A 12,158-nucleotide genomic window follows, 5' to 3' on the forward strand; every position below is an offset into this window, starting at 1 on the left:
GAAAATAAAATTAGGTTCACTGAGACAGAAACAGCGCAGCTGTTACATTGTCAGTGATTAGCACCGAAGCCGGGACTGGCAATTGGTCCTGCGCTTTTAGATAATTTTGATTATGTTGTACATTATATTCGGGCTCGGTGGGAGGGTCAAACTGTTTGTTCGGTAATTGGTAAGTTGAGCCGTTCACGATATCCCAGCCGGCTTCCCAAGTTCAAATCAGCACCTCATCAACGTAGACAGATTCCTTGCAAAGCTTTGAAGCACTCACCTAGACCCGGATCAAACTGCATAAAATACACGTTACGTCGGAGATCTTCGGCCTAGCAGCCAAACTGCAGCAAAATTTTCAGGGCATGTATGTGTCAATCCAAGCTCTGAGAGTTTGGCATGGCCACCACCAATTTGAGCCCATGAAGAGCCAGTAATCATGGAAGTTTTGATGCTGCAAAGCCAAGCTAGGTTCAAATGATCTGGAAATATTTTTCAGTGAAAATTGTAAAGAAATTCTCATCAGTTGGCCTTTCATGAGTTTTGATGCATGCAAGCACAAGGTTTAATGCACCAATGTTGTATGGATATTTGGGTAGATGGATATTCAGAGTAGATGCATTTTTGTAGACTGAATTTTGTCTCTTTTGGTTTTGTAGACATTGATTTTAATCAGTGATTTAAAAAATAACATGGCACACATCATCACACTTTTTAAGGAGTGACTGCATTGCCACATAAGCCCCAGGTGCTGTGGTGCAGCTGGGATTTGAATCCCCATGGTAGAGATTGACGTGCTGACCACCCATCCGTTACACCCATTTTCTATAGACTGTTAGTGTTGACTTGTTGAGCTGCAATAAGATCTGTTAATGTGAATTGAATAATAATATAGCTGGCCACTAGCAAGATCATATGTCTGTATTCATGTTCTGAATAGCTGCTAAACAGAATGGCCATGGTTCTCATCACTTTCATACTTAAAATAATTTATGCTGAAAGGGCTTACAGTGAAGTATTTTAATGATGATAAAACAGGTATAACTTGGAAAGTTTTTAATGCACTTTCATAAATATAATATGCTGGTAAATGAGGCTGCATGCAGTGCCAGAACAATGCACTGGGTTTAAAAGATGTTTCAGACATTTGAAGTATTTATATCAGTAAGCTTTAAATAGAACAAGCATAGGGGACATCTTTTATTTTGCTATTGAGGATCTTGCTATGAGCACAGATAATATGCATAGTAAGCAATAAAGTCATCAGTTTGTCAGCATGTCAGTGATCATCAGTGATATGCATGAACTGGAGCAAACTTCTTGTTTACAGTGTACCCAAAATTGGCAAATTGAGAGAGGCCTTATTGTAATGATGCAGTCAATTTTCCATGCCAGTATCTGATTTATATTCTAGCTTTTTAAACTGGAAGATACTAGCCTCTTTCCACTACAGGGCACCCACAATAGACATAAACAGTCATACAGCCACAACCTTGGCATGGAGGGCAAAGGGTTGACAAAAGGCCCCCTGATAGTGAAGAGGCCTCCCCCCAAAAATCACCAGGTGTGGCCCATTTGTTAAACAGGACACAGAGGCAATGAGAGCATTAATACTTTTCATTTATTCCTTCTATAACTGGAATAGAAGCCAGTAGCTAACACAAAATAAATTGTGATTCAATTTTATAGTCAATAAACTGAAGGAATCACACATTGACTAGCAAGAAATGAATCACCATCACTCTACATTTTACAATGGTCCAGTGGACTCTTTATAGCTCAAAAGCTCCATCATAATTTTGGTCTGGGTTCTGCAGAGATCTTAGGAATCTCACACATGTGTTGTACACAACCAAATCTGTCAACACTCTGCATGAACTTGGCCAAGCCATGTTTGTCTGGAAGGTTCAACATTCAGCCAGAATCAGTTAGTGATACAGACAATGGATGTAGTTTTGAACATGCGCATCCACAAATCTTATTAACAAAAACCTCGACTCTAGGCGTTGCAGTCTCCATAGGCCGCGCAGTGTCAGCCTCGTGATAACACCGAGTTGTGACCAACGAGTGGACGCATCTGTAATAAGTACATTTGGATACTTGATGGTATCAAATAGTGCATTTAGAAGCTAGTCCAGGCGCATTTCCACCGGTGCGATTTTTCGATTAATTTTAAGATAAGGTTGGAATTTACAGCACCGCGACGTGGTGCTAGCTTGAATCTGGTGGTGGAATTTGAAGGGCAAAGGAATAATCTCTATTTTTCATGTTGCTGTAACAGTTCATCCAGTCCAGATGGCAGCCTCAAAGGTACATGGATGCCCTCAAAGGATCATGGGTACCTGATCAGCGCGAGGCCCACTGGATGGCATTGAAGTGCCGGGCATGCAGGGCCGGACCCCTGCGTAGTCCCAAGGGTCAGGTGCGTAGTCAGACCCTTAATCGTAGGTCCCAAGGGGTTAAGTACCCCCTGAGCCCCCCCCCCCCCCCCCCCCCCGCCTGCCCGCGCTATTGGACATAAGCGACATGCAGTGAAAAGGTGAAATCCTTCTTCCGCCAAAGCTAACCTAAGCATGTGGGACATAACACAACCACTGCCACAGGAATGCAAGTTCTACATACAGAACATTGCCATAGATGGCTGAGGTAGTAGCAAGGTGCACAGGGGACATGCTCTTACATGCATAAGGCAGTGGAGAGGGCAGGGCCCGCCCCTGGCAGCATGGGTGCAACATCTCAGCCTGCTTCTACAAAGTGTCCTTTCTGCTTGCCAGTGTATGCAGGATCTGTAAGGACTTGGATTTGAGATCTGGCTTCCCTTGTCTTTGAATCACATGCCCGTCCATATCCTGTTTGAGGTTTTAATGTGAGAAGGGAAAGCAATAGAAGTAAGTCTTTTGTTAGTGCTGTTTTGTGCATCTCAGCAGTCCTTACACTCCTGTTGTGAACGTGATCATGAGTTTCTGCCCACAGCAATCCTGGCCCTATCCACCTTTCCTGCCCCTCCCGCTATCACTCATGTGCTGGCAGGGCTCTTTCCCGTTCCTACCTCTATCACTCACACGCTCGCGGGACTCGTCGTTGGCACGGCCGGGGGCAGGGCGGGTGCCGAATCCCGACATGCTTGATCTGCATGTGTGAGTCAACAATCTGGCTCAGTATCGCGGACAATGCTGTTCATCTTTGCTGCGCTGTCCGCGCGGCGCAGATCTGACCCTAGCTGACCTGCAGCCTAAGCCTAGCGCGCCTACGCTGACCGGGTGGGCAGAACGGACGGCAGTTAGCATAATACGGCGACGCACGTGCTCTCTCGCGACGCTTACAGCTGGCAGATGATGGACACTAACGTTGCGGGGAGCAGGGCGCGGATCGCTCGCAGTGTGTGACCCGGAGGTGCACTACGAGACCGATGAGCGTTGCCGTCATCTTGGTGCTGTTTGCGTAGCGACGAACTGTTCGAGCGATAGCTCGTGTACTTCCTCCACCGCCGTGTGCGGATAGGTCGCACCGAATCACGAGGCAGCTCGGAGAACTGGGTCATTTCCGTCGACATCGTCAGATGCGAAAGTTTCTTCCAGAGAATATCAATCAATATTTTGGGTGGAGGTCTGGACCAGCTACCTTGCCACCCCTGACAAATTTGATTTCTTGGTCTTTAATTCTGAAAAACATTCGTTTTCAGTTTGTAATATTTACGGCCCTTTGGTGATCTGGATCAGATATCGAGTGAACTGAAATAAACATTAAGGAGTCAAGACCCCACCCCCAAAGATATGCGAAGCTTCACCCACAGCTAGTCATATTAGCCAAATTCCAGGAGACCAAGGGTGAACGTGTTATCAGTGGAGAGCGTGCAATTGTGCCTGTGAGTCCACATTCTATTTTACTTGCATTAATTTTACTGCATAAAGTCCCTTAAACAATGACATTTAGAAGGTACTTTGAAGCACAAATCTGGTAGGCTGAATTCTGGTGCGCTAAGGCAATATTCCGATGTCCCCCAGGATGTGACGACATCTGATCCCTGCTTGCAGTTGTGTTTTTGAAGACCGCGGACGGTGATGTATTCTGTCACCCTTGCAGGCGTGAGTGCGCTGCGCTGCGCGGTGGGCGGCAATGCTGCGTCCGCTGCGAGCTTGCGCCGCGCTCACCCAGAGGGCCCGGACGCTGCCGCTGTGGCCGCGGGAGTGGGTCGGCGGCGGCGCGTCCTACTGTCGGCTCCGGCACAGCAGACTCTGTCTGCAGCTGCTGCGCCCAGCTGCCAGGCACATCTGCTGGTGAGGGGATGCTTGGCCATGAATTGTGTGCTGTGCTACCTTTAGATGGTCACCATGCTGTCGGCCTGTACCCACGTGCTTGCCCGAGTCTCGCTTTGTTTCAGCACGCGCCCGCACCTCTGATGGACGTCCACTCGTCATTGTCCAGGCCCAGCCCTGTGGTATCCCTGACTGGCCGCCTGTCGGTGACCCGTGACCTTGCCCTAATGGCTTGGCCGCTGTGTAGTCAGCCCTGTGGCACCCCGAACTGGCCGCCTGTCGGTGACCCGTGACCCACCCCGCTGACCTGGCTGCCGTGCGGTCAGCCCTGTGATGCCCCTGACTGTTGGTGACCCGTGACCCCACCCGCTGACCTGGCCGCCGTATGGTCAGCCCTGTGGCACCCCGAACTGGCCGCCTGTCGGTGACCCGTGACCCACTCCGCTGACCTGGCTGCCGTGCGGTCAGCCCTGTGATGCCCCTGACTTTCGGTGACCCGTGACCCCACCCGCTGACCTGGCCGCCGTATGGTCAGCCCTGTGGCACCCCGAACTGGCCGCCTGTCGGTGACCCGTGACCCACCCCGCTGACCTGGCTGCCGTGCGGTCAGCCCCGTGATGCCCCTGACTGTTGGTGACCCGTGACCCCACCCCGCTGACCTGGCCGCCGTATGGTCAGCCCCGTGGCACCCCGAACTGGCCGCCTGTCGGTGATCCGTGACCCACCCCGCTGACCTGGCTGCCGTGCGGTCAGCCCTGTGATGCCCCTGACTTTCGGTGACCCGTGACCTCGCCCCGCTGACCTGGCTGCCGTGTGGTCGACCCTGTGGCCTGTGGTCGGCCCTGTGGCACTCCTGACTCGGTGACCTGTAACCCCGCCCCGCTGACCTGGCTACCGTGTGGTCGGCCCTGTGGCCTGTGGTCGGCCCTGTGGCACTCCTGACTCAGTGACCCGTGACCCCGCCCCGCTGACCTGGCTACCGTGTGGTCGGCCCTGTGGCCTGTGGTCGGCCCTGTGGCACTCCTGACTCAGTGACCTGTAACCCCGCCCCGCTGACCTGGCCGCCGTGTAGTCGGCCATGTGGCGCCCCTGACTGTCGGTGACTCGTGACCCCGCACCGGTGACCTGACCACCCTGTGGTTGGTCTTGCGGTACCCCTGACTGTCGGTGACCCGTGACCCCGCACCGCTGACCTGGCCACTTTGTGGTCGGCCCTGTGGTACCCCTGACTGTCGGTGACCCGTGACCCCGCACCGCTGACCTGGCCACTTTGTGGTCGGCCCTGTGGTACCCCTGACTGTCGGTGACCCGTGACCCCGCACCGCTGACCTGGCCACCCTGTGGTCGGCCCTGTGGTACCCCTGACTGTCGGTGGCCCGTGACTCCACCGTACTGACCTGGCCGCCCTGCGGTCGGCCCACAGCGCAGCCCGGCTACGCCAGCGGACCGATGCGCCGGCCACCGACGCCAGCGCCTTGACGACGCTACGCGACCGGCTGGGCTTCGGCAGCGACGTCGAGCTGCGCCTCTTCTGGCGGCGCACCGGCTGCCGGCTGGACGAGCCGCGCGCCGCCTGCAGCCTACTGGTGCTGGGCACGCTCGAGCGTGAAGGCATCGGGCGGGAGCAGGTGCGCCGCTTCCCCGGTCTGCTGCGGATCACTCCAGGTGAGGGGCGCCGCTTCCCCGGCCTGCTGCGGATCACTCCAGGTGAGGGGCGGGCCGGAGCAGGTGCGCCGCTTCCCCGGTCTGCTGCGGATCACTCCAGGTGAGGGGCGGGCCGGAGCAGGTGCGCCGCTTCCCCGGCCTGCTGCGGATCACTTCAGGTTAGGGGCGCCGCTTTCCCGGCCTGCTGCGGATCACTCCAGGTGAGGGGCGCCGGCGAACGCCGGTCGCCCAATCGGGTTGGGTACTAGACATGTATCATGGTGCTTTTATGTCGTATCGTCGTGTCGTCGTGTACATGACCCGTTCCAATTATATTCATGTGGAACGCGCCCGCCCTTCCTGCCAGGGTGATAGGCAGGCGACGCCATATAGCCTCAGCAGCTTAGCGCGTCGTAAAGCCCCAATGACACACACACACACACATGTAGAACGCGCTGTTGGAAACGATATTTTACGGTCACTGGGTGCGAGCTGTCCGCCACCTGGCGAGAGTTGCTAGAAACTGAAATAAAAATGCCCAACCCTGGTATTTACATGCGTTGCCTTTATTTCCATTTTGAATTCAAGATATCACTCACCTGCGTCGAAATGACCTGTTTGTTTTCATCAGCCCATCTGGGGCGTGCTGGCGCCGTGACCGGCCTGCATCCATTGTGACTGACTAGTGCGTGGTCTCATTGTGACTGGCGGTGTTCCCATCTTGACCACCCGTGCTCCGCCGCGGATTGCCTGTGCTCCGGTGCGGTCTTGAGTATTCTGTGCTCCGTGTGCTCCACGTCTCCGAGCCTAATATCGGCATGCTTTTGCCATGACCTGCACGTGCCCATCATGACCTGCCCATGCCAGCCGTGCCCTGCCCGTGCCCGCCGTGACCTGTCCGTGGCGCCGCCGTGACCTGCTCGCGCCCGCCGTGACCTGTCTGTGGCGCCGCCGTGACCTGCCCGCGCCCGCCGTGACCTGTCTGTGGCGGCCGTGACCTGCCCGCGCCTGCCGTGACCTGCCTGTGCCCGCCGTGATCTGCCCGTGCCCGCCGTGACCTGCCTGTGGCGGCCAGGTCGCCTGGAGACGAACCTGTCAGCGGTGCGTCGTCTGCCGGCGGCACTGCAGGACGTGTTCCCGCTGCTGGCGCTGCGGCCGGGCGTGCTAGCGGCGGGTGTGGACGCCATCTGCGCCGACCGGGGCCTGCTGCCGGACGCCGCCTCTCGCCTGGACTACCTGGCCGCCCAGCTGGGGGTGAGCGCACGGACGCCGAGGCGCGCGCCCGCTATTAAGGGCTAGACGCCAAGCACAGGCGTTTGGTGGCAGCGTTGGATGGTTTGGCCTTAAGTCAGGCACCCAGCACTGATCACCAAGCCTGCTTAACGCACGGGCATAAGGAATTGATGGGAGCTGCTGGTGGAGCATCGTAACGCTGAAAATGAATTGTTTACATGATGTTCACGTTTGTGTGTCCACACATGAATATGAAGGATGTTTCCCGTCTTGCGCCTAACATCCATTTAATCCACTTTCGAACGAACCTCCACCTGATATCATGTATCACCACGGGCTGTAGCAGCCTGCGTGTGACAGCGCCGTAGACTGTTGCCGTGGTGCTGTCAGGTGGGCCTGGACCGGCTGTGTCCGGCGCTGGTGACGAACACCTCGATCCTGACGGGGCGGCTGGAGAGGGTCGTCGAGATCACCCGGCTGCTCCTAGGTGTGGCCCACGGTCGTGCCGTACTTCAGGTGCCGGCTGACCAGTGCTGGCTGCTGGCTGCGGACACGTCGTGGTCGGCACGGCAGATGACTCGTTCATCAGTGGTTGTGCGCACTTATAAGGGCGTAGTCTTGCGTTTTCGGGAAGAGATTCGCCTGTTCTTCGAACTGTGCCATTTTTTTCTCCAACCGCTGAAGATAGACTTGTGCGCTCCATAGATAGCGTTGAACTATGTGGATAACCGAAGGTTAACGCTATGCTGAAACGTCCGGTGGAACCGAAACTGCAGGGCGTCCTGCCGTACGTCCCTAATCCGGCTGACATCAGTCAGTAGTCTCAGCCGCGGCGGGTGCTGACCGGCGCCCCCTCCCTCCATCTCAGACGGCGGCATCTTGCCGGAGGCCATCCTGGACGATCCCTGGATCTACAAGCACAACATCGACGTGATGCGGCAGCGACTGGAGTGGCTGAACGGCGTGCAGCTGCGCCCCATCCGGCCCTGGATGCTCCGCAGTCCCGAGCACTTGGTCCGGGAGTAAGTGCTGGGCGGGGGCGTGGCCCGCGGCTCTGTCCCGGTGGTCACGCCCGCGGGCGGGCCGAAATTTGGTTGCCTGGTGTTCAGGGGCTGATTGTTGGCGACATCTGACGGCTCGAGGGATGGGCAGATTTGAGCTGAGTGGCAGGTCATCTGACGGCTCGAGGGATGGGCAGATGGGGCTGAGTGGCAGGTCATCTGACGGCTCGAGGGATGGGCGGATTTGGGCTGAGTGGCAGGTCATCTGACGGCTCGAGGGATGGGCAGATTTGGGCTGAGTGGCAGGTCATCTGACGGCTCGAGGGATGGGCAGATGGGGGCTGAGTGGCAGGTCATCTGACGGCTGGAGGGATGGGCAGATTTGGGCTGAGTGGCAGGTCATCTGACGGCTGGAGGGATGGGCAGATTTGGGCTGAGTGGCAGGTCATCTGACGGCTCGAGGGATGGGCAGATTTGGGCTGAGTGGCAGGTCATCTGACGGCTCGAGGGATGGGCAGATGGGGGCTGAGTGGCAGGTCATCTGACGGCTGGAGGGATGGGCAGATTTGGGCTGAGTGGCAGGTCATCTGACGGCTCGAGGGATGGGCAGATTTGGGCTGAGTGGCAGGTCATCTGACGGCTCGAGGGATGGGCAGATTTGGGCTGAGTGGCAGGTCATCTGACGGCTCGAGGGATGGGCAGATTTGGGCTGAGTGGCAGGTCATCTGACGGCTCGAGGGATGGGCAGATTTAGGCTGAGTGGCAGGTCATCTGACGGCTCGAGGGATGGGCAGATGGGGGCTGAGTGGCAGGTCATCTGACGGCTCGAGGGATGGGCAGATTTGGGCTGAGTGGCAGGTCATCTGACGGCTCGAGGGATGGGCAGATGGGGGCTGAGTGGCAGGTCATCTGACGGCTCGAGGGATGGGCAGATTTAGGCTGAGTGGCAGGTGATCTGACGGCTCGAGGGATGGGCAGATTTAGGCTGAGTGGCAGGTCATCTGACGGCTCGAGGGATGGGCAGATGGGGGCTGAGTGGCAGGTCATCTGACGGCTCGAGGGATGGGCAGATTTGGGCTGAGTGGCAGGTGAAGTGGCCGTGTCTGGAGGCTATGAGCGATCAGGGGCGAGTTTGCGACCGGGATTGGCATGGGGTGGCTCCACCCACCGGCCTTAGAGATAGACCGCCGAAGCCGGCGGGTAGTAGGCACAAAGCGGCGATTGTGGGAGAGGTTGGCCGCCGAAGCAGGCGGGTAGTAGGCAGACAACAGCGACTGCGAGGCTTGAGTCTTGGGCTGTGTTCTGGCTGAATAACGTTTCCAGAACGATCAGCGGTGTGCTACTGGTGGCTCCAAATGAATAGCCGTTTTTAAAACGCCACAGGGCGAGTGGACGAAAAGTGCTGAGCAGGTGGCCAGTTTGCAAAAATAACAATTTCGGGGTCTTTTAAACCAATTTTCTACCTGCCCACGAGAGACCTTTGAACCTTCTGCTCAAGGTTGTTGCATATGCCACTTTAACAGACCTAAATGGTTGTAGCAAACTTGGCGGTAGGACAAAACCCATTTTCACGTACGCAGTGGAGTCAACTCCCATAACTATTGCCCCTGTTGAGCACAACCGCCCACCTCTGCATGGTCAGCGCACACATTGGTGTGCCGTCGACTCGAGTTTTTCATTGGCCTTTTCCGGCTCAACGCCAACGCTGGCAGTGTTACTGTCACCTGACAATGGCGTGAGCTCGTCCTCACGAAGGCTGAGGAAGACTGGAGGTGGTCGCAGGTGGCGCTGACAATGCCTGGTTCCAATAGTGCGGTGCTGTACGACGCGCCGCTTCCGAAACTGCGGAACGGTCCAGGAACCACTTTGGACCTGGACTGATCGCCCGGGGGCACCGAACACCGCCGCGGATCCGTGCTCCGCGGACCGCGGACGCGTCGGCCTGTTCCTCTAAGGCTTCATTAGAAACAGGGCGTGCATACAAGGCCCCCTTAACACAAGTATTGGAGGAGGCGGGGTGGTGATCGGCACAAATCTGATGTCAGGTGCCACCCGGCGTGGCGACCAGCTGGCGAGCGCGATGGCCGAGCGTACCACGGGCGAGCGCGTCCACTTGTCAACGATCACATTTCATTGATGATTGTTTGATGCTTTCGTTCGCGTTCGAAGAACTGCAATGTAGACAATGGCTTGATAACTCGTGACCTCTTGGAAATGGTATGGTTTGCAAAAAAAGTATGTTTAGATCGTCATGGGTTACTTGACCACTTTCCGGCGAAACTACTTGCGATCTCAAAGCTTAACTTCATGAAGTCATACCCATTTTCTGGTCTTCAATGGACGTCATTCATTCAGTGGTGACATCACCCGACTGCGTTTTTATGATGGCCGCCATTGTTTCGCCACCTGTCCTGTGACGCCACCAGTCCCCGTCCGGTGGGCCGGCAGGCTCGTCAATCGGTTCCAGCTGCGCAAGTCCATCCTCTCCGAGCACGACGGCGACCTGGTGGCCTACCTGAGCGAGCGGCTGGGTCTGACGCGCGACCAGGTGGCCGCCTTCGAACGCCGCTACCCGGCCGCGCTGCGCGTCGACGTCATCAAACTGAAGGCGGTGCTGGACGAGCTGCTGGCGCAGGGCATCAGCGGCGCGTTGGTGGACGACCAGCCGCGCATCCTCTGCTACAGCGTGCGCCGCATCCGGGAGCGGTGTGGGCGCATGCGGGACGCCGGTGTGCCCGTCACCACGCTGCTGGTCATCTGCAAGACGCCGCGCGACTTCGAGCAGTACATAGCGGCGGCGAGCGGCGCCGCGAAACGACGGCCGGCGCCGCCAGAGCGGACGGCGGCGGACGGAGAGGACCGGACGGCGGCGGGGGGACCCGAGCGGTAGCCGCGCGGCGGGGACGGAGGAGAGAGGGGGAGGGGGGGGCGAACCGGACGTTCAGTGGATGCCATTGCCGGCTGTCGTTGGGACGAGAACGGGGGCGGTGTGCTGGGACGCTGTGTCGGCACACGCCGCAGGGGGGGTGTCCAGACGCGCTGTGACTCCGTGCCTCTACCCGGTCTGCCCACGCGATAAACACATGGTTCTGGCTTTGAGGACTGCGGAGTGGAAGTGGATCAACTGCGCAATAGGATGTCAGACGCAGTGTGTTTGATACACGGTATTGTGAGCACGGGTTCGATTTGAAGCCGATGATAGACCGGCCGCTGCTATCCAGAACACGCAATTAACGCTGTGGCTATGGAGAAAAGTCTTTTATATCACTGTACTGATCAGAAATAAATCGTGAGATTATTCGATGACACACCAATAGAAACATGAAATCATTGTTTTAGGAGGTTACCACCTAGCGTAATCCTTCACATCTATTCATATTAAAAAATCGAAATAATTTCCTAGGTCTTTGTTTGCAATGACCGTCAAACAAGGTTACTTACTTAAAATGAGCACCAGTGATCGCTTCCTTAGGGCAAATATCTAGGTTCGAGGTGATTCCATGAGCAGGTCTGGGAGCACTTTGAACGCCACCATAGAGCCTGCGATTGTTTAGCCTTCTTTGACGAAAAGGTAATCACCAGGAAGCCTTAAATTTTGACATTGAGATCTCAGGAAGGGGTGGGGGGCGATTGACCCCGTTACCTAAGCGCGTCGTACTGAACGGGCCACCCGGACGCGTGTTTAGTAACAATGGATCATTGCTATTTTTCTGCTTTTACCGGGAAGAATGACTGGCGTGCTTTAGTTCCGAAGACATTCTGTTTCGCTTTGCTGCAACTTTTATTACATTGATATGAATGGTATCCTTAGTGATCCCGTCACGCGTAACAATTCAGACTAAGGACACGTCCATGATAATATTCATGGGGAACCCGTGGAGGGTTGCAACAAGATGCAGGAGTATTATTTGTGCAAATATGTCACTACTTGACCAATGCCTACGAACTCGGGTGAACGTACTTATGTGAACGTAACTTTATCCGTTACGAAACTTTGTAAACGTACAATTGCTGGCGGACATTTGCGTGCATGACA

General features: G+C 55.9%; 1 protein-coding gene across 1 annotated transcript; it reads left to right on the top strand.

Annotated features, from left to right (window-relative positions):
- Positions 1 to 69: 69 nt before the first annotated feature.
- mTTF (mitochondrial transcription termination factor) lies at positions 70 to 11,012 on the top strand. Its single transcript, XM_037225259.1, has 7 exons — positions 70 to 169; positions 4,072 to 4,265; positions 5,668 to 5,909; positions 6,964 to 7,142; positions 7,512 to 7,608; positions 7,990 to 8,143; positions 10,571 to 11,012. Exons 2-7 carry the CDS (start codon positions 4,105 to 4,107, stop codon positions 11,010 to 11,012), a joined length of 1,275 nt encoding a protein of 424 aa, XP_037081154.1. The 5' UTR covers positions 70 to 169; positions 4,072 to 4,104.
- Positions 11,013 to 12,158: the final 1,146 nt, after the last annotated feature.

The sequence above is a fragment of the Pollicipes pollicipes genome, unplaced genomic scaffold (genome assembly GCF_011947565.3).
Source record: "Pollicipes pollicipes isolate AB1234 unplaced genomic scaffold, Ppol_2.1 Scaffold_4881;HRSCAF=5763_pilon_pilon_pilon, whole genome shotgun sequence".
In the NCBI taxonomy this organism is placed as follows: Eukaryota; Metazoa; Arthropoda; class Thecostraca; order Pollicipedomorpha; family Pollicipedidae; genus Pollicipes; species Pollicipes pollicipes.

Bases quoted from the DNA above. Each gene is read 5' to 3' on its own strand.
- mTTF (XM_037225259.1), top strand. From the start codon at position 4,105: ATGCTGCGTCCGCTGCGAGCTTGCGCCGCGCTCACCCAGAGGGCCCGG. The intron at 7,609-7,989 runs GTGTGGCCCACG...CCTCCATCTCAG, and splicing joins GATCACCCGGCTGCTCCTAG to ACGGCGGCATCTTGCCGGAG. The intron at 8,144-10,570 runs GTAAGTGCTGGG...GTGGGCCGGCAG, and splicing joins CCCGAGCACTTGGTCCGGGA to GCTCGTCAATCGGTTCCAGC.